The 26,817-nt window shown below is 43.3% G+C and overlaps 1 protein-coding gene across 2 annotated transcripts in view; it reads left to right on the top strand.

The window, feature by feature from the left end:
- ZNF496 (zinc finger protein 496) overlaps positions 1-26,014 on the top strand; it is a 46,578-nt gene extending 20,564 nt beyond the window's left edge. Inside the window, exons 7-10 of one of the 2 annotated variants that reach the window (XM_019964783.2) lie at positions 14,698-14,809; positions 15,310-15,417; positions 16,501-16,614; positions 22,550-26,014. In XM_019964783.2, the coding sequence (XP_019820342.2) occupies positions 14,698-14,809; positions 15,310-15,417; positions 16,501-16,614; positions 22,550-23,307 (1,092 nt within the window). In that variant the 3' untranslated portion in view covers positions 23,308-26,014. Of the gene's footprint in view, positions 1-14,676; positions 14,810-15,309; positions 15,418-16,500; positions 16,615-22,549 lie in introns of both variants that reach the window. The other variant, XM_019964781.2, reaches the window with a different exon arrangement.
- Positions 26,015-26,817: the final 803 nt, after the last annotated feature.

Raw genomic sequence — 26,817 nt, 5'->3', positions numbered from 1 at the left:
GTTGGATTTCCTTGCAGTCCAAGGAACTCTCAAGAGTCTTCTCCAACACCACAGTTCAAAAGCATCAATTCTTCTGTGCTCAGCTTTATTTATAGTCCAACTCTCACATCCATGCATGACTACTGGAAAAACCAAAGCCTTGACTAGACGGACCTTTGTTGACAAAGTAATGTCTCTGCCCTTTAATATGCTGTCTAGGTTGGTCAACTTTCGCTTACTTTCCTTCCAAGGAGTAAGCGTCTTTTAATTTCATGGCTGCAATCACCAGGAGACGCTCAAAACAGTTCTGTCTCAGTCTCTATGGGGTCCCTGGGTCCTGGTGTGCACAAGGTTTGTTTGAGCCCTCTGAGCGTCTCTGACAGGAATGGGGTTTGATTCTAAATGCGAATTCGCCCCTCCTACCCTCTTGCTGGGGCATCTCCTTTGCCCTTGGATTTGGGGTATCTTCTCACAGCTGCTCGAGCACCACACAGCCGCCATTCCAGCGCCTTCTGTCTTGCTGAGGTTTCTCTGACCTTGGATGCGGGGTACCCAGTCACGGCCACTCCAGCAAAGTTTAGCCGCAGCTCCTGACCTTGGATGTGGGGTATCTCCTCAGTTCAGTGTAGGCTTCAAACTCCTATGAGAATCTAATGTTGCCACTGATCTGATGGGAGGCAGAGCTCAGGCAGTAATGCAGTGATGGGGAGCATCTGTAAATACTGATGAAGCTTTGCTCACTTGTCCACCACTCACCTCTTAACTGTGTGGCCTGGTATCTAACACGCCACAGACCGGTACCAGTACATGGCCCGGGCACTGGGGACCCCTGGACCAGGGTGATCAGACATGACCTAGGGGGTGGTAAGGGATGAGGAACACAATCAGTTGTGGAAGACAGAAGATTCTGGTTAAACCACTCTGCTGTGCTAAGCTTAGTTGCTGGTTAAACTGACTTAATGCTGAAATTGGGTTTTATGAGGAAGTGCACAGAGGGCATAGGGGAAGGTTCAGGAGCCTGACTAAAGTTTGATCAAGCAAAGAATTTTTGTCATATAACTTTTTAGTGATAGTGTTGCAGAAAAAATATGGCACACAGGAGAGGATGGTCATGTCCTAGGTCTTGAATGATTCCCTGGGACAGTCCACCAAGTGAGGGTCCTTGGCTTTGTGCAGGAGGGAATACACTAGCAGACCATAGTAAAGTGGAAGCGAGTTTAGAGAAATACACACTCTGTAGATGGGCTTCCTTGGTAGCTCAGGCGGTAAAGAATCCTCCTGCAGTGTGCAAGACCCAGGTTTCATCCCTGGATTGAGAAGATCCCCTGGAGAAGGGAATGGCTACTCACTCCAGTATTCTTGCCTCGAGAATGCCATGGGGTCACAAAGAGTCAGACATGACTGACCAACTAACACTTTAACTTTCACACTCTGTGGACAATGTGGGTCATTTCAAAAGTTGAGAGCAGCAGCCCCAGAGCATGAGGTCGGGGTCTGGGGAAGTACGAGGCACTGGGAGAAAATACTCCACAGTGTATATGGTCTGGGAAGGCAAGAGTGGCCCTGAGGTGTGGTGGTGGTTATTTTTATTAGCTGAGTAACTTCATAGGCTAACGAATGGGAAGATTATTCTAATTTGGGGAAGGAGCAGAGATTTCCAGGAATTGGGCCACCACTCACTTTTTGGCCTTTTATGGTTGTCCTCTGAACTGCCGTGGCCTCTGTGGATATGTCATTTAGATACTAATGTGTTTCAAGAGTGTATAATGAGGCTCAAGTCCACTAGAAGGGAAATCTTCCACCCTCCTGGGCTTAGTTGGTTCTAACCCATTTATATCCTATTCTGTTGTTAATGGTTGTGTCATAATGGTTGTGCCCTGCCCTCTTCGTTCCTGTCTCACTTTCTCTAGGTATTATACGGAACTTATCCCAATGCTTTACATCCCTTCACCCTTCCCATTTTATAATACGATTGATTTAAATATTTTTTCTGCATACATTAAGAACCATGTCTGATACTTAGAACTATGTTAGACAGTGTTACAACCTTTGCTTCAACTGTCAAACATTATTTAATAAACCTAAAAAGAAGAAAAGCCTATTGTCTTTGCTCATATTTTGGCTTAACATTTTCTTCCTTTCTTATGTTCCACAATTCCTTTTATTGTTTCCTTGTTTCCCTTCTGTTTAGGGAACTTTCTTTAGCCATTCTTTTAAGATAAATCTGCTGGTGGCAAGTGTAACTATTTTTTATTCCTCTGGGAATGTCTAGATTTTCCCTTCACTCCTGAAGTATATTTTCATCAATATAAAATCTACAGTTGACAGTTATCTTTCAGCACTTGATAAGTACGTTTCGTGCACAGTTTCTGACCAGAAATCTGCTATCACATGAATTTCCTTTCTTCCTATAGGAAAGATCCCATTTTTTAAAATTTTGTCTTTAGGTTTCAGAAGTCTCTTATGATGTATCTTCTGGGTCCTTCACTATCTCCTGGAGTTTGCTCAAATTCATGTCCATTGAGTTGGTGATGCTATCTAACCATCTTATCCTCTGCTGCCCTCTTCTTTTGCCTTCAATTTTCCCCAGCATCAGGGTCTTTTCCAGTGAGTTGGCTCTTCACATCAGGTGGCCAAAGTATTGGAGCTTCAACACCAGTCCTTCCAATCAATATTCAGGACTGATTTCCTCTAAGATCTACTGGTTTGATCTCCTTGCAGTCCAAGGGACTCTCAAGAGTCTTCTCCAACACCACAATTCAAAAGCATCAATTCTTTGGCTCTCAGCTTTCTTTATGGGTCCCACTCTCACATCCCTAAGTGACTACTGGAAAAACCATAACTTTGATTGTGGACCTTTGTTGGCAAAGTGATGTCTCTGCTTTTTAATAAGCTGTCAAGGTTTGTTATAGCTTTTCTTCCAAGGAACAAGCGTCTTTTAATTTCATGGCTGCAGTCACTTTCTGCAGTGATTTTGGAGCCCAAGAAAATAAAATCTGCCACTGTTTCTACTTTTTACCCATCTATTTGCCATGAAGTTATGGGACTGTACGCCAGGATCTTACTTTTTGGAATGTTGAGTTTTAAGCCAGATTTTTCACTCTCCTCTTTCATCCTCATCAAGAGGCTCATTAGTTCTTTGCCTTCTGCCTTCAGAGTGGTATCATCTGCATATCTGAGCTTATTGATATTTCTCCTGGCAATCTTGATTACAGCTTGTGATTCATCCAGCCCAGCATTTAGTCTGATGCACTCTGCATGTAAGACATACTCCCTTCCCAATTTTGAACCAGTCTCTTGTTCCATGTCCAGTTCTAACTGTTGCTTCTTGACCTGCATACAGGTTTGACAGGTAAGGTGGTGTGGTATTCCCATCTCTTTAATTGCGCTCATTAAGTACAACTAAAATCCCAGGAAATTATACATTTTTTAAAAACACAGCAAAATCTTAAAGGTGGAGAGAGGAAAACGAGCAGGTAGGCTACCATATTACTGACAGGTGAGGGAACAAATCAAGCTTCCTCCTTAACTTGTCTCCATTGGCTCCAAAGTCAGAGGGCTCCTGAGGGGGGTTGGTAGTTCCTGATACTGGTTGGTAGTTCCTGATATGGTCTCCACTGATGCAGTGGTGGTAGTGGGGAGGACTGTTAGCAGCAGCAGGGACGGAAGTTCCAGATCCCTGCTTGGCATTCTCTGAGACCACCCCAGTGGGGGTGTTTAGACACTTCATTGCAGCCTAATGAGGGTGGAAGTTTAGACTCTCACTCACTCCTATTATGAACAAGGTTGGAGAGTTTTTTTCTGTGGTGCTTGGCTGGAGTAGAGCAGGTATTGTCTGTCTAGCTACTTTCTCAGTCCTGTGCCTGAGAGAACAGGCTTTTGTTAGGGTTTTATTTTTATCTGTGCCTATTGGGGTTTTCATGCCTGGAAAATCCCATGGACCGAGGAGCCTGGTGGGCTACAATCCATGGGGTCGCAGAGAGTCAGACACGACTGAGCAACTTCTGTGTATTGGGGTTTTGGAGTCACTGGCTCCTTCAGCTTCAAGTTTTGATTTAATATATGAGGCCGAAAGAAAAATGAGGGTACTCACCACTGTTGTTCCTCCTGATCCAAGGTTTCTAGCTGGTGTGCCTCTCTTTCTCCACTTTTCATAGTCTGCTGTGTTTGCTTGTTTTTTAATATATCATTTCCTAGGATTTTAGTTTTACTTAGTGGGAGCACTTAAAGAAAGGTATGTCTCCTCCATCTTCAAGAAGGAAACAGAGGTTCTCTGCAAATCTGATTTTAAGTGGACCTGTATATTTCCCCCACCCATTCCTCTTATAAAAATTGGCATGATTTTAGAAAAGCAAAACAATATTACATGTTTCCAGTTTTCTGAGATTTCTGAGTGTTTTCATGAATTTCTTTCTTTTCTATTTTTTCTGATTTCTTTCATATTTCATCAATAGTGTCAGTTACTATCTTTTCCTTATCAATTTCTCATATGGAGAGACTTCCCAAGGAGGGGGAAAATAAAACTTTTTCCTCTACTTTCTAAGGTTTAGTGGCCAGGAAACTGCACATTGAACTAATAGAAGACAGATTAACAGGTGAAAATTTTTTATTTTGTATGCCTATGGGATGCCTTACCAGATCCAGAGATTTATATACCACTTTAACCACGTGTGTGTGTGCTCAGTCATGTTAGACTCTTTGTGATCCCAAGGACTGTAACCCACCAGGTTCCTCTGTCCATGGAATTTTTCAGGCAAGAATACTGGGAGTGGGTGGCCATTTCCTCTTCCAGGGGATCTTCCTGTCGCAGGGATCAAACCGGAGTCTCTTGTGTCTACTGCTGCTGCTAAGTCACTTCAATCATGTCCGACTCAGTGCGACCCCATAGACGGCAGCCCACCAGGCTCCCCCTTCCCTGGGGTTCTCCAGGCAAGAACACTGGAGTGGGTTGCCATTTCCTTCTCCAATGCATGAAAGTGAAAAGTGTAAGTGAAGTCACTCAGTCATGTCCGACCCTCAGCGACCCCATGGACTGCAGCCTGCCAGGCTCCTCCGTCCATGGGATTTTCCAGGCAAGAATACTGGAGTGGGGTGCCATTGCGTTCACCAGCAGGCAAATTCTTTACCACTGCACCACCTGGGAAACCCATTTTAACCACAGGCAGTTCATTTATGGAGAAATGACAAGAGGATTTTGAGCTTCAAGGGCTAATAAATTGTGGGAAGGTAGATATGTAAACTAATGGAAGATAAAGATGATTTAGTTAAGTTCACTATGCTGTCTCTGGGCTGATAAGAGTCTAGAATTCTGTCTGGTGATTAAGTCACCTTACCTCCCTGGTAGGAGGGGAGGCATACTTTCACAGAGGAACATTTATGACCTGCCTTTAGGCAAATGGGGGGAGGGTACTTTTTTTTGCAGTCTTTCTGTTTATCCATTCCCTACAACTCAAAGATCTTTGGGCCAAAGCAGTGTATTTCAGGGCGGCGTATTTCCTTTAAGACCAATAATAATTTCTCTCCTGCAGGCCCTTGAGAGGAGAGCCTGTGACTTCCTGAGCCTTGTCTTCCATTCTGTGGAACTTATCTTGAAGGACAGATTTCTCTCCCCCACTGGCCTCTGGCTAGCAATAAAACCCCTTGAGAAATGTGAGCTCTCAGGTTCCACCCTAGACCTGCAGAGGCAGAATGTGCATTTTTACCAAGGTGCTTGAGTGATATGTATCCAAGTTTGAGAAGTCCAGTTCCAAACTGATTCAGCCTTAGAAAGTTTTGATTTTTTTTTTTTTTTTTTTTCTTGCTGCACTGCACACCATGCAGGATCTTAGTTCCCTGACCAGGGATTGAACCCATTCCCCCTGCAATGAAATCAAGGAGCCTTAACCACTGGATTGGCAGGGAAGTCCCTGAAATATTGTGTTTATTTTTATTTTTAACTTTTTCTTTGGCATTGATATCAATTTTGGGGAAGATTGCCAGGATAGTAGACTTGCAAAGAGCCTTACTTTATTTATTTGTAATTTATTATATTTTTATTTTTGGCTGTGCTGAGTCTTCATTGCTGCCAGGTTTTCATCTAGTTGTGGTGCACAGACTTCCCATTGCAGTGGCTTCTCTTGTTGCGGAGCATGGGCTATAGGGCATACAGGCTTCATGTGGGCTTAGCAGTTGCAGCTCCTGGGCTCTAGAGCACAGGTTCAATAGTTGTGACACATGGACTTAGTTACTGTGCGGATCAGGGATGGGACCCATGTCACCTGCATAGGCAGGCGGACTCTCTACCACTGAGCCACCAGGGGAGCCCTGGTCTTTGCTTTAATTCCCCCATCCTCGGTCACTTTCTCTCGCTTGTCCCTCCCTCTCTCCCACTGTCTTTCTGTCTCTGCCTCACCTCTACCCACCCCCTCCCCCATTTTTTTTTCCCCAGAATTTTTAGGGAGTTATATGTAGAAATTCTACCCCTTTTATCGCTTTGTTCATGCCAAGGGGGCATATTTCCTAAAAGCCAGGGCAGTTCCTTGCATAACCATAATGCAGTTACTACATTCTGGAAATTCAGCATTGAAATAGTAATCTTAGACCGTCATGCTTCCCAATTAGTTGTCCTGTGTCTGACATTCTCTCCTTGGAATTTCAGTGTTTGCACAGTGTCAACAGTTCTGAAGGGTGAAGACTAGTCATACTGCAGACTCTGCTCGGATAGGTTTTAACTCACATTGAGATTCAGGTTGCATGTTTTGGTGGAAGTGCCAAGCTGGGTAGTGTCTTTCCCCGTGTGGCATGTTTTGGCCATTGAAGTGGTTTTCCCTATATGGGTGATGCCAACTCTGACCTCAGGGGTAAGGATCTCAGGTGATTTTTAATGTGACCCACATATGTAGAATTTATGTATAATTGTTACATAGGTATTTTTTAATATTAATGTTGTTTTTAAATCTTTGTTGAAATGATGGCTGAAGATGGTCTCTATATTTTCACTTTTTTTAATCTAGTTTTTGTGCTATAATTTGCATACAACACACCTATTTTTGGACATGAATCTGAGTAAACTTTGGGAGATAGTGGAGGAGAGGAGCCTGGCATGCTATAGTCCATGAGGTTGCAGAGTCAAGACATGACTTAGCGACTGAACAACAACAACACCTGTTTTAAATGTAAAGTTTAGAGAGTTTTTGACAACTGTCTACCCATGTAACCATTAACCAATCAAGATATAAAACATCTCCATCATCCTAGGAGTTCCCTGTGTCCTTTTGCATGCTCTTTTTCCCAGACCAGCATTGATTTCCTTTTTGTCACAATAAGGTTTGTTCTTGTTTTAAATTTTTATATAAATGGAATCATATAGTATGTATCTTTGGAGTCAGGCTTCTCTTTCTCAGCCCAGTGATTTAAGCATCATTCATCCTGTGTGTATTAGTAGTTTGTCCCTTCTTATTGCCGAGTAGTATTCTGTTGTATAACTGTGTCACAGTTAGTTTATCCAGGGTAATTCTCTGGCAGTCCAGTGGTTAAAACTCCCCTCTCACTGTAGAGGGCCCACACTGGTCAGGTAACTAAAATCCCACAAGCCATATAGTGTGGCCAAAAACAAACACACATAGTTGCTTTATCCACTGACCTGTTGGTGAATATTTGGGTCACTTCAGCTTTTGAATGTTATGAATGAAGCTTTTATGAACCTTCATATGCAAGTCTTTTTGTGAATATATGTTTTCCTTTCTCTTGGGCAATTACCTAGGAATGAATATGGTATATACACTTGCCATAGGGGAAGTGTATATAATGAATTATAGAACTGGCTGTTTTCTATAGTGATCTCACCACTTATACTCCTACCTGCAATGAATATGAGTTCCAGTTTTTACATTTCTTCACCATAACCTGGCACTGTCATTTTTAAAAACATGTATTTTGGTTATTGAAATGGATATCTTAATGTGGTTTTGATTTGTACTTCTCTGTTGACTAATGAAGTTGGGTATCTTTTCATGTGCTTGTGCATCATTTCTGCATCTTTTTGGAAGTGTCCAAATGTTTTTCTGCTCATCGGGTTGCTTGTCTTTCTGTATTTTAGGAACTTTTTAAAGCATATATGTTCTAGATTAAGTCCTTTGTCAGATACATGTATTGAAAGTATGTTTTACCAGTCTTCAGCTTGCCTTTACATTGTTTTAATGATCTTGAAGATCGTAGCTTCCCTGGTGGCTCAGATAGTAAAGCGTCTGCCTGCAATGCGGGAGACCTGGGTTTGATCCCTGGGTCGGGAAGATCCCCTGGAGAAGGAAATGGCAACCCACTCCAGTACTCGTGCCTGGAAAATTCCATGGACAGAGGAGCTGGTAGGCTACAGTCCATAGGGCTGCAAAGAGTCAGACATGACTGAGCAATTTCACTTTCACTTTTGAAGATCGTATATCTTCAATCTTAGTGAGACTGAATTTATCAGTTTTTTCTTTTATCATTTAATACTTTTTGTGTCCTATCTAACAAATCTTTGTCTAGCCTATGGCCACAAATATTTTCCTACTGTGTTTTATAGTTCTGGGTTTTGCATTTAGGTCTTTGCTTCCTTTTTTTTTTTTTTCTCTTTTTTCCCCTCCAGCTGCAATGAGCAGCATGTGGGAATCTTAGCTCCCTGACCATGGATTGAGCCCCCCTGCCATGGAAGCATGGAGTTTTAACCACTAGACAGCAAGGGAAGTCCCTTTGGTTCCTTTTAAAATATTTTGTGTATGGTACGAGGCGTAGGGTTTGTTTTTTATTTTGGTTTGGTTTGGTTTTTTTATGTTGATATTTAGTTATCCCGATTTACTGAAAGATTTCCCTTTCTTCCATTGAATTGCCTTGGGACCTTTGTCATAAATTGATTGTCCACATATGTCTGGACATCTGGGCTCTATACAGTGCACTGATTTATGTTTTGATCCTTTATGTCAAGAACACTATAACATTATACTTTGTCCTTGCAGTTGGTAGTGAGTCCTCCAGGTTGATTTTTGTTTTACAGAGTTCTTTTGGCTACTCTTAAGTTCTTCAGTTCAGTTCAGTTCAGTTCAGTCGCTCAGTCGTGTCTGACTCTTTGCGACCCCATGAATCGCAGCACGCCAGGCTTTCCTGTCCATCACCAACTCCCAGAGTTCACTCAGACTCATGTCCATCCAGTCGGTGATGCCATCCAGCCGTCTCATCCTCTGTCGTCCCCTTCTCCTCCTGCCCCCAGTCCCTCCCAGCATCACAGTCTTTTCCAATGAGTCAACTCTTCGCATGAGGTGGCCAAAGTACTGGAGTTTCAGCTTTAGTATCATTCCTTCCAAAGAACACCCAGGGCTGATCTCCTTCAGAATGAACTGGTTGGATCTCCTTGCAGTCCAAGGGACTCTCAAGAGTCTTCCCCAACACCACAGTTCAAAAGCATCAATTCTTTGGCGCTCAGCCTTCTTCACAGTCCAACTCTCACATCCATACTTAAGTTCTTAGTATGTCATAAATTTTTGAATCAACACATCAACTTAAATAAATAAAGCCTCCTAGAATTTTTATATGAAATTTCACTGAATTTATAGATCATTGTGGGGCAATTGACATCTTAATAGCTTGAAGTCTTCCCATCTAGAAACATTTAAATCCTTCCATTTACTTAGTTCTTCAGTGTTTGGATAGGGTACATATTTAGTAAACATTTTCCTTAAGAATTTCATGATTTTTGATGCTATTGTAAGTGGTATGGTTTTTTAATATTTCGTCTTCCACTTGTTCATATATAGAAATAAAATTGATTTTTGAATATTGACTCTCTATCCAGCAACCTTGTTAATTTTACGTATTGGTATAGAAGGTCTTATGAAGATTCCAGGGGATTTCTGTGATTGGATTGTAGGACTTTTGACCTCTGGGGTCAGATGAAATTTATCACCTTTCTTTTTGAAACTTCATCAAAGAGAACATTGGTACTGGTATTTTATATACATTTTTTTCATGTACTAGTACAGGTGAATTTTTTTTTATATGTTTTAAAATATTTACTTGGTTCCCTCACCTTTTTTTACTATATTAGAAAGCTATACCAGTTGTGTTGTAAGGGCTCCATATACTTTAAGTACTCTTTGCGTTTCATTAATGGTATATCTTTGTTCCCAGTTTGTCATTTGTCTTTTAATTTCATTCATGATGTTTCATTACTATGAATATTTATAATTTATGTGGAGTATCTGCCAATTACTTTTTCATATGGCCTCTCTATTTTTAGTGCTTGAAGGCTTTTTAGTTGGGGGATGGGCCTCAAGGCTTTTTTTTGTTTGTTTTTGTTTTTTGTAGTAATTATGATAAAAGACCAGAATCTAGTTTTATTTCTAAGTAGTTAGCCAACTGTATCAGGCACATCAGATGAAAATCATATTCCCCCCCCCCCCCCCCCCCCCCCACTGATTAGGGTCCTGTTTTTACTTATAGATTTTTTTCCATAAGTAAAATTTATTAATTAAATTTTTACATATTACCAAATTTTGTTTCTGAACTTTTTCTTCTCTTCTGCGTTGCCCTGTTTTTGTTCCAAAGCCACATTTCTGATATTGAAGCTCTTTTCTAAAATGACCACCCTACTAACTTGTTAAACATTTTCTTGCAATTCTTTCTGTGTCACTAATATTACTGATTAATTACTCATACCACCATAAAGTGATTGAAGTATACTTAGAATTTTTCTAATTGAAATCGTATTATTATTTTTTATTTTATGATAGTTAAGTATAGCCACAGTTAATAACAAGCTGATTTTTCTTAAAAAAAGGAAGAGCAACTCATTAGATAAACAAGCATCTTCTCAACATTGCTAATTATTATTGTTGTTGTTTAGTCTCTAAGTTGTGTCTGACTCAATCCCACCAGGCTCCTCTGTCCAGGGATTTCCCAGGACAGAGGGCAAGAATACTGGAGTGGTTACCATTTCCTTCTCTAGGCATTCTCAACCCAGGGATCAAACTCATGTCTCCTGCATTGGCACATGGATTCTTTACCACTAAGCCACCAGGGAAGCCCTAAGCTAATTATTAGGGAACTGCAAATCAAAACTGCAGTGAGGTTACCACGTCACACTCGTCAGAAAGGTCATCATTAAAAAACCTACGAATAATACATGCTGGAGAGCGTGTAGAGAAAATGGAACCCTTCTACCCAGTTGGTGGGAATGCAAGCTTGTGCAGCCACTGTAAAAAGTAAGTGGGAAAAAATGTATGGAAACATATGGAGGGTCCTCAGAAAACTAAAAATAGAACTGCCATATGGTTCAGCAATTCCACTCCTGGAAATAAACCCATATAAAACTATAGTTCAAAAAGATAAATGCACCCCAATGTTCATAGCAGGACTATTCCCAATAGCCAAAACATGGAAACAGCCTAAATGTCCTTGGACAGATAAATGGATAAAGAAGATGTGGTGCATATATACAATGAAATACTACTCAGCCATAAAAAATAATGGAATATTGCCATTTGCAGCAACATAGATGCAACTAGAGATTACCATACTAAGTGAGTCAGAAAGAGAAAGACAGATACCATATGGTATTACATGTGGACTCTAAAACAATGGCGCAAGTGAACCTATCTACAAAATATAGACTCACAGACAGAGAACAGACTTGTGGTTGGGGAAGGATGGGAGGGTTGAACTGAGGTTTGGGATTGGTAGATTCAAACTCTTACATTTAGAATGGATAAACAAGGTCCCACTGTATTGCACTGGGAACTGTATTCAGTATCCTGTAATAAACCTTTATGGAAAAGTATGTGAAAAAAAGGAATGCACATTTGTGTATAACTGAGTCCGTATAGCAGGGACTGGCACAACATTGTAAATCAACTATACTTCAGTGAAAACTAGCATAAATGAATAAATGAGCCTCTTAAGACAAAACCCAATTGACCAGTAAATCCACAACAAGATGTTCATCGAGGTAAGGGGAGTTGCACTGCCATGACTGCCTCATACCCACAGTGTTGCTAGAACCTTAGATTTTTCACAATACCCAATGTATTGGCAAAGGTGTATGGAAACAGGCATGCCACTGGGTTGCCAGTGGAAATGTCCTTTAGGTACTCTACCTGAAAACCAATGTGGAAATACTTAATATCAGTCAAAATGTGTGTTCCCATTGCTCCCTCTACACATATACTCTGGAGACACTCTTACACATGGATGAGGTGACAGATGAAAACTTACAGAGCAATGCTGTCATTTCATGCTGTATTCGTATGTAGTGGGAGTTCGAAAGACATGCACAGAATATTAAACACCAATTCCATAGCGAAGCCTCCTTCTGGGAAGGTTTAGTGGTGGGACCTTCAGTTTTACTTACATCTCTAATGATTTACTAGAAATAGAATTACTAGATCACAGGGTATGCTTCTGCTACACTCTCTCAAATGTTGTTCAAGTGTTCATTTTTCCTAATTGTGTATAAAGGCCTACTTTTCTACATCCTGAAGTACCTAGGGGAGAATCACACTTTTAATTTTTTCTAATCAATGGATTTTGGCCAAAAAAAAAAAAAACCCAAATTATAAATAAGTAATTGTAAGCATACACCTATGGTTATATGAGCATAAGACTGTTGAATTTTATTTATATTCAGATGATTGACATTTTAAGGCAATGCATGTTTAGAAAGACTTCTAGGGGCCAATTAGAAAGCTTTAACCCAGCAAATTCCTATCTTGACTTCTTGTCATAGTTATGTAATTCTTCATGATTTTTTTCCTTGAAAGTATAATGCTGTTTCATAATTCAGAAGATGCTTATTGAACCAGTGTTGTTTCTTGGGTGTTGTAGAACAGTTTCTTGCCCATGGCTCTGTTGACATTTTGGCTAGATAATTCTTTGTCGCGTTGAGCTGTCTTGGGCACCACTACCCAGGGATGTGTTAGGCAGCATCCTTGGCCTCCACCCCCTCAATACCAGTAGCACCCACCCCTCAGTGGTGATAAAAATGTCTCCAGACATTGCCAGATATCCTCTGAGCACAGAATCAGTCCTCCTTGGTTGAGAACCACTGTGCTAAAAAAAAAAAAAAAAAAAAAAATTGTACTGATGTCGGAGGATAACTTTTTAGTAGTAGGAGATTCACATTGATGCATGTTGGGAGAAACGTACTGTGGACAAAATGTTAATTTATTGACTCTAGCTGCAGAATTGTATATCCTTCATGTTTATTGTATTACTCTGTTTTGTATTACTCTGTTTTAATTTTGAAAAAATTAAAAAGTATGTATGTGGCTGGGAGGAAGGGTCCTAAGATACTGGAGGAGATTCACTGAAAACTCTCCTGGGACTCCCCTGGTGGTCCAGTTTTTAAAACTCCATGCTTCTAATGCCGGATACATGGGTTCAACCCCTGTTCAGGCAATTAAAATCCCACATACCACATGGTCAGTAACAGAAAATTAACAAAAATTCTCCTTACCCAGCCATTCCCATGTCCCTTCCTCCTGGCACCTGGCCCCAGGGCAACCATATGGCAATAACTGGTAATATTTTGAAGTCTTTTCCAATTAAGTGTATAAAGGGCTCTTTTTAAAAACCCCAAATAGAATTTTATTTTAAATGCTTTGTGATTAAAACCCTTTGCAGAAAATATGTGCACGTTAAGCCAATGTATAGTGACATGCTTAGTAGAAATGTACTTATGTATTTCTGTTCTGGAATTAGAAGGTGCAAACAGAAATCTCAACTAGACCAGTAATTGTCCATCTTTCACATTTTACATCTCCCAACTATTCTGTCAAATGATCGAGGTTCCAGATTACTACAAACTGAGTAATTTTTCAGTGACATTTACATTTGCCATTAATCTATTGTTATATCAGTATTTACAGGTAATTTGAGAACCTAACATCATGCTCTAACTGGCAAAGTATTGTAATTCCATATTGTAAAAGACTTATTTTTATGGTCTCTTGATATTATGTGGATGTGCCATCATGTCACAAATCAAAGTTAATTTTTGATACATTCCCATGGTTCATGACACAAAGTATAAGAAAAGTCTCAATATTACACTTATCTGGGAAGTCCTAGCTCACTCTGCAAAAGCAGCCAATGGTCAAGACTTCTAGGTGGGATCTAGACCATCTTTGCACGATGCTTTTTTCATGTAATAATACACCTTGGAGGGCTTCCTACTCAGGACAAATAAGCTCTTATTTTTTTCTAATACTGGTGATTATGCTTTATAGGATATTCTGCAGCATACATAAACAGTCTTCTGTTGAGAATAAATTTAACAATCATCACCAGTGCTGCAGCAGAGGAGCTCATATAGACCTCATGCTGCACATGTGTAGAATAAATTCTAGAACTGGGATCTCTGCATTACATTGATCATTTGAGCACATTCTGCATTTGCCTGCTTAGGGTTGTAGATATGCAGCCTCTCCAGCACTGTGTAGGAAGACCTGTCCTACACATCCTTGGCCACCCTGTGAGGTATCCACTGTTTGGATTCTGCCAAACCATATACATCTGAGGGTGGATCTCAGGCTAGAATTGGGGAGACTGTGAGCTCTGGAGCAGCCTCTCTGCTTTGTCTTTATCCCAGCTGTATGTGTTGCTAGGGGCTTTGCCTCAGACTCATCTTCCTTCCCACATCCCTCCCCTAGCTTGTGCCTGGATTGAGGTGTACTTGTTCTGTGGTTTCAGAACCGGGTTTCTCCTTTCAAGGATATGATCTTCTGCTTCTCAGAAGAGGACTGGTCCCTTCTAGACCCTGCCCAGACTGGCTTCTACGGAGAGTTCATCATTGGAGAAGACTGTGGGGTCTCACTGCCTCCAAGTAAGACTTAACTCAGCTCTCTCCTGAGACCAGGGACCTGGGGGTCCACATCTTACCTCACTGTCCACCCTAATGGGAGGCACCTGTGCACAGCGGTGCCAAGGCCACTCTGCAGATTAACCATTGCTTGGTGCTATCACATGAAAGTTAGGCTTGTTACCTGTTTTACGTACACAATCAAATATAACTTGTATCCCTTGCATTACTCTTCTTCTATCGTTCTTATTCTGACTCTTTTCATTGCTGGTTTTCTGATAGGCCTGAAAGAGTTATCCCAAGCCCACAACTTCCCCTTTAGTGTCCCCCTCCCCTGCCCTCTCCCTGCTTGCCCTGGTCCTTCCACGTTCCCTGCATGGCCCCTGTTGGTGTTCTTGGTGTGTTGTGTGTCCCTCCAACTTCTCTCTCCTCTACCTGTCTCAGAGTCACCACTGTCCTCCCACCCTGGTTTCCTGTGGGAGCAGAGGCCTGATAAATGCATATCCTTCCCTTTCTGTGAATAGATGATGCAGCTGCCCAGCTGGATCTCTCCCAGGGAGAAGAGAATGAGCCACGTGTTCCAGAGTTGCAGGACTTCCAGGGGAAGGACGTGTCCCAGGTCTCCTACTTGGGTGAGGAATGATACCAGAACTCAGTGGAATGGAAGGCTGCTGCTGGCCAGAGGCAGGCCTGCTCCTTCTGCCACTCCCTGAGCCCTCTATCACCCCTGGACCATGTCTTGGTAGAATGAATCCTGCCCCATCCCTCATTCCTTATGGAAAGGATGTGGTATTTCAGTTTTCCCAGGTGTGGGGATTGCCCTCTTTCAACCAGGAACTAGGATATAATAGGAATATCTTTCTCCTCTGCTCTAAGTAACACCTGGCTTGTGGTAACAACGCAATGACCCCTTTAAAAGTGAGGTCAGATACTCTCCAAAAGTCAGGTAGGAGAAGAGGAGGGCATGCCACCTCTTAGCTGGGCACTGGACACAGTGCCTCTGGGTGCCTCACCTGTCTTCTTCCAGCCACATACTTCAGGAAGTGTAAGGAAACTGAGGCTTGGGGAGGTGCTGGGGTTTGGTTGACATGCCACAGCTCAGAAGCAGCATTTCCCACCCCTCTGCCCCTACCCCCAGCTTTCCATGTCAGCAGAGCTTGTGTTTGTAGCCACTGTGCTTTAATGCCTTAAGATGCCTGCTTCTTCAGGGGAAAAGCTTTGTACCGTGCCAGCAGTACCACCAGGCCTCCTTTCTCTTGGGACTTTGAGCTGGCACAGAGCAGACCAGTATTCCACTCGCCACCCCCACCTGGAACAAGCAGCCAGGGCCTCTGGTGTGCTCAGTTTCCCATCCCGTCTCTGCCCCAGCAGACTGTCCAGACCGTGTTTATGCAGGGTCTGCGTGGAGTACTGGAAATCCCACCACGGAAAGTGAAAATGACAGCGTGGGTGGCAGTTCCTTGTCCGCAGTCAAGTGGACGGGGCAGGACCCAGATCCACGTTCATGCTCTCTAGCTTCAAAACCCACGTGTATGGTGTTGGCCCATTTTGCCGGCAGATTCATTTGCTCATCAGACATTAATTTACTGAGAGACTGTCCTGAGAGAGAGCCCAGGCCTGCTCTTGGATCATAGCCTGACATCTCTTAAGATGCCTTTTCCAGGTAGTGCTGCAGCAGCAGGAAAAATGAATTTTTCATTTTCTTCTCTGGAAAGACTTTCCAAGTCTCCAGCCATTCCAGGTAGAAGAAAGAAGAAAGCGGGATGAGCTGCAGGTGCCAGAGTTCCAGACAAGCCAGCAGACAGTGCTCCCTCAAAGCACCTGCCCAGGTAAAGGAATTCTTAGGAGGGTGTGGGGGTGGGTGCACCTGTGTGTGATGTGTGGCCTGAGTGTGTATATATGTGTGTAGTATGTGGGTGCATGTAGCATGGGGGTATGATGTGTACATGTGCATCCGTGTATGTGTGTGCATGAATGTGGTAATGGCATGTATGCTGTGTGTGTGTGTAGTATGTTTGGTGTATTGTGTGTGAGTGTGTACATGTGCAGGGTATGTGGCATGTGTTGTATACATGTGAGCATGCCTGTGGGCATTTATGTATGTGGTACATGTATGTTTATATAATGTCTGCTGTGTTGTGTGTGTGAAATTGTGCATATGTGATATATGTGCATGCATGTGTGTTGTATATGTATATACATCTGTGCTGGTGGTGGTGGGGGTGATGTAGGTTCAGGAATTGAACTTTCTGAAATTTCTGCTGACAGTTCCTGAGAGTTCCTGAGGCTGCTTGCCCTAGCTTTGTTTTTCTAGGATCTTTTCCAGCTGACTCCCAATCTGAGGCCTTCCCCTCCATGCCTTTCTCTTGTGGGTTGGTTGAGGCAGGGTGCTGACATAGTGCTTTTGGACACATGGTCTGTGTATTTCTTCTCTGAGCATAAAGACCAGAGTCCCTGGGCAATGTTGCAATTAAAGAACAGGTTAGCAGAATGCTAAAAGGAGGACCACTGGAGAGTGTGCCCAGCAACATTTAGACTCCTGAGTCTCCAGTCCTTACTTAAATCCACTACAGTGACTCATGCACAATTTGATACCTTTTGGAGGCAAGATTTGCGTGATATTCTGGTATTTCCACCTAGTATCATGCAGAGTTCACAGTCATTTGCATTCACCCCATATCCTGTGTAGACTAAAGGGATTTTCTGTTTTTGTAAATCTACAGCAGATCTAGGTTGACAGTACTCCCTCCCCACAAACTTTGATGCCCTGGTTTTCTGAGGAGCCTGCTTCTGCGTGCCGAGGGTGATCGTCCCTGTGTGGCTTATTCCCAGTTCAGCTTGATTCTCAGGATGAAGTTTGAATCCTCTCTGCTTCTGCCTGCTCACAGGAAGTCTCAGCCCTGGCAGCATACTTACAGAATGTGGATTTTCATTACCACAGGGGAGTTTTTACTCTCCCATTGCTGAGCTCTGATACCAAATCTATTTTGAAATGGCAAGAAGCTAAGGGTTGCTATCTATCTAAGATCAGTGAGATGATAGATTGCAGAGAATAGGCATCGTTTTTATTTTGGTAGTTCTTCCCACACTTCCTCACAGCAGGTGAAGGGTCTGCATAGCCACATCCACGCTCAACAAAGGATCCTTCCAACCAGTTCCATTTGTGTCAGTCCAACCACACATTATAATGCTACCACTGAGACTGAATATCTTGTTTATTGTGTTTTTTCTGTGAATTGCCTAGTGAATACTCTTTGGTCCTTTTCTTTTTTCTTCATTTTTGCCCTTCCCCCTTCACATTTGGTAAGCTCTGTGTCTTTATGTCCCAAGCACTGCACCAGTATAAGGTCTTTATGTGATTATATTCATGTATCTTTATGCACCTTCTGAGATAAATACCATCTTAGTCAGCACAGGCTACTAGATCAGAATACCAAAGAGATATGTTCTGTTAAACAGTATAAATATATTTCTCACAGTTCTGGAGATTGAGAAATCGGAGATCAGGTCAGCAGCAGATTCAGTGTGTGGTGAGGACTCTCTTCCTGGCTTTTAGTTGGCTTCCTTCTCCCTAATGTGCTCACATGACCTTTCCTTGGTACACAGAACTCTTGTCTCCTCTTCTTATAAAAGTACTAATCCTATCACAAAAGTCCCACCTTCAAAATCTCATATAAACCTAATTACCTTCCAAAGACCCCACTTTACATACCATCACATTGGGAATTAGTGCTTCAGCATAGAAATTTTGGAAAGACACAAATCCTTGGCCCATAGTATCAGACTGAGGATCTGAACCCATGTGATTAGGCTCCAGACCCCATGCTCTTTATTCCATATCTGCTTGCCTTTTCCGTGAATTGCCTCCTAAGTGCATGCGTGCGTTCTCAGTCGCTTCAGTTATGTCCGACTCTTTGCGACACCATGGACTGTAGCTTGCCAGGCTCCTCTGCCCGTGGGATTCTCCAGGCAAGAATACTGGTGTGGGTTGTCATGCCCTCCTTTAGGGGATCATCCCAACCCAGGATGCATCTCCTGTGTCTCCTGCATTGCAGGTAGATTCTTTACTGCAGAGCCACTGGGGAAACCCTGTTCTAATTATTTGTACATAATTCTTACTACTTTTTAACTTTTGTGTCTTTTAGCACATAATTTTTAAATTTTATTTATTTATTTAGTTTTGACTGTACTGAGTCTTTATTGCTGCTTGCCAGTTTTCTCTCGTTACAGTGAGCAGGGGCTACTCATCATTGTGGTACATGGGCTTCTCATTGCGGTAGCCTTTCTTGTTGTGGAGCATGGGCTCTAGGCACTCAGGCTTCAGTAGCTGTGGTGCATGGGATTAGCTACCCTGTGACAACATGGCTCTTTCTAAAGAAGGGGTCAAACCTGTGTCCCCCACATTAGCAGGCGGATTCTTAGCCACTGGACTACCAGGGAAGTCTGCACAGAAATGTTCTTTTAAAAAACATTTTAAATATGTAAATACAATTATTCATCTCTTTTTTTGTGTATCTTGCTTAAGAAAGCCTCCCCATCCTAACGTTATAAGGATATATTTGTTACGGTGTCTTTATTTACTTATTTTTTTACATATAGCTTCCTATCCTCCTGCTTCTCTCCTTAGCACCTCCAGCTGACAGGGAATGATTTATTCCCAAGCCACAGCTTACCCTTCTTGAGGAGTTAGCCATCAACCTGGTCATGAGCTTTTTGTTCTTGAAAATACAAAGCAGCCTTTGTTCCTTGGCCTTGGAAGAGCATAGTCATAATCTTAGTACATACCCCTATCCCCATCCCCAGTTAAGCACAGTTCCCCTGAACCTTGGGCTATTTTACCTCTGTTTTAAATTTTTCTCCTGTAAGATAGAGATAATAGTCAAGTCTACCTTATGGGGTTATTGTTGAAGATTGATACAATACAAGTAAAAGCACTTATAACCAGTAACTTTTCCCTGTTTTCTCTACTGTTATCCTAACAGTTTAGCTTCTCTCTTGCCCTGCACCTTCCCCCAATCACCCATAATATTATCTCAGTGCTGAGCTGAGACATCCCTAATGTTACTTTTTCTCTGCAGTGTTATGGACACACCTCTGTAAGTCTCATCTCATCTACTAGAAATTCTTTACACTGTTGTGTCAATGGCACACAGCAACATTATTGTTGAATTATTTTCCCCTTTTTAGAAACTTTGCATCCATTTTTAGTCACTTCATCTGGTTTCAGGGGACTGTCATCCCATATGTGGGCTTCCCAGGTGGCACTGGTGATAAGGAAACCATCTGCCAATGCAGGAGACCTAAGGCACACAGGTTCGATCCCTGGGTTTAGGAGATCCCCTGAAGGAGGACATGGCAACCCACTGCAGTATTCTTGCCTGAAAAATCACGTGGACAGAGGAGCCTGGTGGGCTACAGTCCACAGTGTTGCAAAGAGTCAGACACTACTGAAGTGACTTAGCACATATGCATGAATCCCATATGTACTACATTAGTCTCCTAGGAATGATATAATGAAGTACTGCAGACTGGGAGGCTCAAACAACAGAAACTGATTTTCTCAACATTGTGGAGGTTTAGAAGATTGAGATCAAGTTTTCAGTAGAGAGGTTTCTCCTGCGGCCTCTCTTCTTGGCTTGCAGACAGCTGTCCTCTCCCTGCGTCTTCGCATGGTCATCTCTCTGCATGTCTATGTCCTAATCTCTTCTTCCAAGAGGTCTCTTGCATATCATCTCTTGAAAGATCTTATCTCCAACTATAGTCACATTCTTGATTACTGGGGGTTAAGACTTCATCATGTATTTTTAGGAGGGTGCAATTCAGCCTGTAATACTTCACCCTCTGTTCCCCCATAATCCATACTTGTTCCCGTTCACTCTCTGTTCTCCCATAATTCATACTTCTCATATATAAAATACATCCATTCTATCCCAACATCCCTTAATCTCTTCCAGCATCAGCTCTAAATCCATAACTTAATCTAAATATCATCTAAGAAGAAAGACTGATGGTTCCCAGGAAAGTCTGAATCCTAACAGGGCAAATTCCATTAGATGTTAGGGTTTGAGATTCATCTTTGGCTCAGTGCTTTGTCCATCCCATGTGCCTGTGGATGCAGTGGCAGCTCTGTCAACCTCTGAACTGCCTTTGGGGCTGTCTTCCTTTTCTTTCAAGGATAATCCATGTTTGCATCCAGATAGCTCTATTAGTTTATTTTAGAAGTTTGATAGAGGTAGTAGTGTTAGTTGCTCAGTCTTGTCCAACTCTTTGACATCATGGACTGCCTTTGACATCTGAAAGCCTTCCTTTAGTTCATCCTCTTTCCTTTTTATTCCAAGATGGATATTCTCAGAAACACTGTTGGTCGCCCATGAAATTTACAAGGATCCAGGCCATCGGACAAGAGGGTCCTCTACAGACCATTCCTGGATTATCTCATCTCCACTCTTGGCTTCTTAGATGGTCGATAGGATCCGTGGTTGTCCTGCCACATGCTTGGTATTCTCTCCAGAACATACTTTCTCATTTTTTGCAGAATAGATAGACTGAAAATTTTCTAAATCTTCAAGTCTTTCCTTCCTACTCCCCCATTTCACATTGTACCCAGTCCCCTCACACTTGTGCTCTGATGTATGGGTAAATACCCGCATAGACTCTTCCACTGCCCAGTGTCTCTCCTGCTTGCTATGGTATTGGGTGTTCCTGCTAGGTTCTGTCCAGTTTCACCTGCCCTCACTTCCCTAAGCTGCCACAACTCTCCTTCTTCTAGCAGTTAAGTCCAGAATAACCATATGCCTATTATTGTCTCAAAGGACCTGGCACCACTATCCCCCACCCCTGTTTTAGACCTGAGCCCCTCATTTCACAAAAATGAGGAAACAACTGTAAGGAAAGCTGTGTAATGGTCTCTGGGCTGCAGGCAAGGACCTCATATCAGGGTCCCCACTGCCCACCCAGCTCCTCCCCACAGTACATCTTTCCAACATCACAGACTCAAGATCCATTGAGCCAGCTTTAGTTAGTTTATAAAGTCCAGTGCATCTTTATGCATTACCACTAGTGGCTGTTGGTTGGCCTCTGATATGATACAGAGAGGGAGAGATGACCTTGAGTAATCTGGAGCCTTTGAAAAGCCCTACCATCACAGCAGGGCTCAATATCACTAGCCCTGAGCCCTTAAGCATGTGACCTGAGTTTGCCTATGTTTATAATGGCAAGTAGTACATTATTGGCTTGTGTCCAGGATCAAATGGCCTTGTGCATGTCAGAAGTCTTGAACAGCCCCTAGGGAATTTAAGTGCCTAGAATATGGTAGCTGGCAGCCTCCTGTCACTGTTTATAGAATACAGGACCCTTCTCTGTCTTAAGGCTTTTAATGCACCCTGACAATTTTTCCCTTGTCTGATTAAGAAAGGTAGAGTTAAATAATGTGTAAATGGTCAAGGCTTACACAGATAGATACAGTCTTAAAGCTTGGAGGGATCTCAGTGGCTAGAAAAGAAACGAATAAAAGGACTGGATCTGGGGATTTAGGAGAAAAAGGTAGGGAAGTGAGAGAAGAAAGAGGTATGCAGAATGGGTTAGCAGTGTGGCCCATGCTAAGGGATTCCTTCTCACAAGGCATACCACAGAGATAGCTGCAGGGGAAGATTCCTTACAAAAATGTGGGTTTCTGGACCAACGCAGAACCTTCTTGGGTAGGGTTTGCAGGGGCTCGGATGTGGCCTGGGCAGCATCACTGATCACCTTGTTGCTTTCTGGTAGTGGGAGGTGATGCACCATTCCCCGAGAATAGCCTGGATGAGGAGGTGACAATCGAGATTGTGCTGTCCAGCTCTGGAGATGAGGACTCCCAGCTTGGCCCCTACTGCACAGACGAGCCGCGGAGCCCCACAGAGAAGCAGCACAGCCTCCCCATCTCCCACCTGAGCGGCATTGAGGCAGCGGGTGAGGTGCAGACCTCCTCTAAAAAGTCCTACGTGTGCCCTAACTGTGGCAAAATCTTCCGCTGGAGGGTCAACTTCATCCGACACCTGCGGAGCCGCAGAGAGCAGGAGAAGCCACACGAGTGCTCGGTGTGCGGGGAGCTGTTCAGTGACAGCGAGGACCTAGATGGGCACCTGGAGACCCACGAGGTCCAGAAACCTTTTAGGTGCGGTGCTTGTGGGAAGAGCTTCCGCCTCAACTCCCACCTGCTCTCACACAGGCGGATACACTTGCAGCCAGACGGACTAGAGTTAGTGAAGAAGAAAGAACAGGAGGCGTCAGGGACCACGGGTGGGGATTCCGACGACCTGCTGACAAAGGGCAAGGCCAAGCTGCGCTGCCAGTGCTGTGATTGCGGGAAGGTGTTCCAGCGGCCTGAGCACCTGGCCCGGCACCGCAGTAACATTCACATGGACAAGTCCCAGCCCTTTCAGTGCAGGTACTGCGTCAAAAGCTTTTCCCAGAACTCTGACCTCCTCCGCCACCAGCGCCTGCACATGAAGCGCCGGTCCAAGCAGGCTCTGAACTCCTACTGAGTCGGGGGCTTAGCACACATTTTTGCGTGCAGCTCCAGCGTGGGTAGAGTGTATCCCACTTGTGCTTGGTACTGACTGGTTTCAGACTCCCCCAGGACAGAGACCACGTCCTCCTGACCTTTAACTCTCAGGTAGAAACGAGATAGTGGCCAGTTAAGTATTTGCTCTGTCTCTGCTGTGCCGAAAACCAGGAGAGTGTGTCAGCACCAGCTTTGACTTGCCCGGTGTTTCGGGTCTAAGAGAACCCTGTTCAGTGCTTCCCACCTGGTGAAGGGACTGGGGTACCCCCTACCACAGGAAACCTTTGAGGGGTCTGTCCCTTGCCAGCTTGCAGTGTACTCCCTTCCTGCCCTGTCTGAATTCCTACCCCATCCTGACGTCTGGAGGTAATTTCTTCCTACCTGACAGCAGGAAGCTGCAGGTGGGGTGATAGGTTAGGAGGAAGACAGTAAGGTGGGGCTGGACCTGTTGGCACAAGGGCAGCAGGGCCAAGCACACCAAGCCATGTCACGTCATCAGAAGTCTGTGTCCCAGGCACCATCTGGTCCATAAGAACACCTCAGAATGATCAGATGGCCCTTCCAGGCTCAGAAGCCTTTGTGGGGGACTTTATAGCTTGCCAAAGGGAAGTCTTTCTTTTATGGTGGTGACTGGTTATTGGGAATTGTGAGCTCATTCATGGCAAAGCCCACGTTAAAGCCCACATTTTAATTTGTTTGTTGGCACACACTACAAAGAAAGTGTCCTTTCTTTGTACCTTGAAGGTCCTTGGTATACTCGGTTGTGGGATAGAAGTGACAGCACCATCATTTGAAAGGCGCTTAACTTTCCCTTCCCCATTGTGTCATGTCTAGGAAAGGAGAGCTCACTCAGGTCCCGTAAAGGAGAGCTCAGGTCCCATGAATGAGAAGTTCTTGTGTCTGGAGAAACTGAGCTGAGCTGAGCAGGAGAAACATAACTTTTAGTGAAGTCATTCTATATATATATTAACTTCGTGTGCCAGTTGTATTAATTCCTTAAGGCTGCTGTAACAAAGTACCAAAAGCTGGGTGGCTCAGAACAACAGAAATTCATCATTTCAGTTCTGGAGGCCTGGAGTCCAAGATCAAGGTGTCAGCAAGGTTGGATTCTTGTAAAGGAAGGATCTGTTCCTTGCCTCTCCTTTAGCTTCAGTGATTGCTGACAATTGTTGATGTTCTTTGTCTTGTTGAAGCATCACCCCATCTTCTCTGTCTTTACATGGTGTTCCTGTGTATGTGTCTGTCTCCAAATTTCCCCTTTTTGTAAAGATACCAGTCATATGGAGTAGGGCCTGCCCTACTGATTCCAGACTGTTCCCATCTTAATTATATCTGCAATGACCCTATTTCCAAATAAGTTCACATTCTGAGGTACTGGGGTTAGGACTTCAATATGAATTTGGGGGATGGGAAGACAATTTAACCCACAATACTAGATAATCCTGAGGTTCTGCTGATATTTCTCATTCTCAAATGAATTAGTACAAAGTTGATTTAGCTTACTCTGAGTTCCATTGGAAGCAGAACTCAGATTCAAGATTCTGTTCCCAGAGTTGGGGATCCTCTGCAGGATAGCCTTTAAAGTTCGTAGCCTGGGGTTCTGGACTGGGAGTGACACTGGTAGTGAAGCCTCAAGCAATGAAAACCATCGTCTTGATCCTGAAAGACTGGCCAGGTTGGCTCAGCTCAGTGATGAAAAAGCATGGAAGCTGTGGTGTATCGATGACTGACTCAGAAAGCCGGCCACCAGGCCTGTGTTTTATATTTATATGTCAGGTCCCATTAGCAGGCAGTAAGGCCGGGCAAATGAATGCAAGACCCTTTGCTCTTTGTCACTTCATTACCACATCAAGAGATAACAAAGCCAATGGAATAGTAACAGTTTTACAGTTATGAGTTCTGTGCCTGTGTAGATGCATCTATATACCCAGGAACAGTAAATACAATAAAATAATTTGGTTATACCCTGAACAAGAAATAAACTATTGGGGCTCTTTGTTTTCTAAATAGTTTCCCTCTTGGGTTGACCTTGCCAGAAAAGGGGAAAATATGTATCTTGAAGGACAAGGGAAGAGAAAATTTCAAATAAAGGCCAGATTCTGTGTACATTTGCCCTACCCACATATGCACTCTTGCCCAACAGTCCCATTAAGGGAGGAAGTTATGAACTCACCCACTTTAGATATTTGTATAAAAGAAGAAAACTGGTCTATTTAGTATATTTTATCTGTAAAATCAGATCATAAGTAAGAAAGACAAAAGGGGGTGTAACAGAATTGAAACCCATGGGGAGGCTATATATCTTATCAGTACCCACCAGATATTGTGAGGGAGTATCAAATTCACTGACTCAGACCTGACCAGGGTACCTAGCTAATCAGAAGTTCACCTTCCCCCTGGATTCAGAAGCCCCTCTGGATGGTGCAGCTCAAATCCTAGGTTCTTCCCATGCAGAGGAACCATTGGGTTCTGGAAAAACCTTCTCCAGAAGATAGAACCGACTCACTTCATCCTTCCTCCCCTCCCTTCCTGGGTGGCTGGGCAGACAGATGAACTGTGTGTGTACCTTCCCGTGGATGTGCAGACCCCACATCCAAAAAGTATCTGTCCTCCCCCTTCCTCTGATCCCTTGGCATTGTTCCCATAAATTCACAGGTGCAAAATAAAAATTTGACTTGCTGAATTAATATTCGTGTTTGACTTTTCAATTAAAACAGTATGAGTAGCACAGCTGAGAGAGCTCATCAGTTGGCCTGACAAAGAGAACTTGAGGGCTCCCTGGTGTCTCAGTGGTAGAGTCCGCCTGCCAATGCAGGAGTCTCGGGTTCAGTCTCTGATCTGGATGATCCCACATGCCACAGCGCAACTAAGCCTGTGCACCACAACCACTGAGCCTGTGCTCTGGAGCCCGTGCTCCACAGTAAGAGAAGCCACCGTAATGAGAACCCTGAGCGCCACAACTAGAGAGCAGTCCCTGCTCGCCACAGCTAGAGAAGGCCTATACAAAGCAAGGAAAACCAGCACAGTGAAATAAATATAAGTTTTAGAAAAGAACTTGAAGTGGGAGGATGCTGAAAATAGCCCTTCTGGATGTCAGACATCACCTTATAAAACTTTTAGGCCTCAGATAGGTAGTTCTGGTCACCTGATCTGATTACCTCTCTTTTTAGAAGAGAGAGGAAGTAATGACTTACTTTTTTTTTAATGTTTTGTTTATATATATATATATTTGACTGTACCAGGTCTTAGTTGTGGTATGTGGGGTTTTTCTGGCATGCAGGATCTTTAGTTGCTACATGTAAACTCTTAGTTGTGGCATGTGGGATCAAACCTGGGCCATGGAATCTTAGCCATTGGACCACTAGGGAAATCCCAGTAACCAGGAGCAGGATTAGGATACACTCCTGATCGCACCATAGCTGTTAGCTGTTTCACCCAACTTCAGCCATTTTCATACAACCTCTCCTAACCTCTTGCCCCAGCTGGGAAA

The sequence above is a fragment of the Bos indicus genome, chromosome 7, assembly GCF_029378745.1.
Source record: "Bos indicus isolate NIAB-ARS_2022 breed Sahiwal x Tharparkar chromosome 7, NIAB-ARS_B.indTharparkar_mat_pri_1.0, whole genome shotgun sequence".
In the NCBI taxonomy this organism is placed as follows: Eukaryota; Metazoa; Chordata; class Mammalia; order Artiodactyla; family Bovidae; genus Bos; species Bos indicus.
The sequence above is the reverse complement of the archived record's forward strand: the minus strand, read 5'-3'. Positions and strand labels throughout refer to the sequence as shown.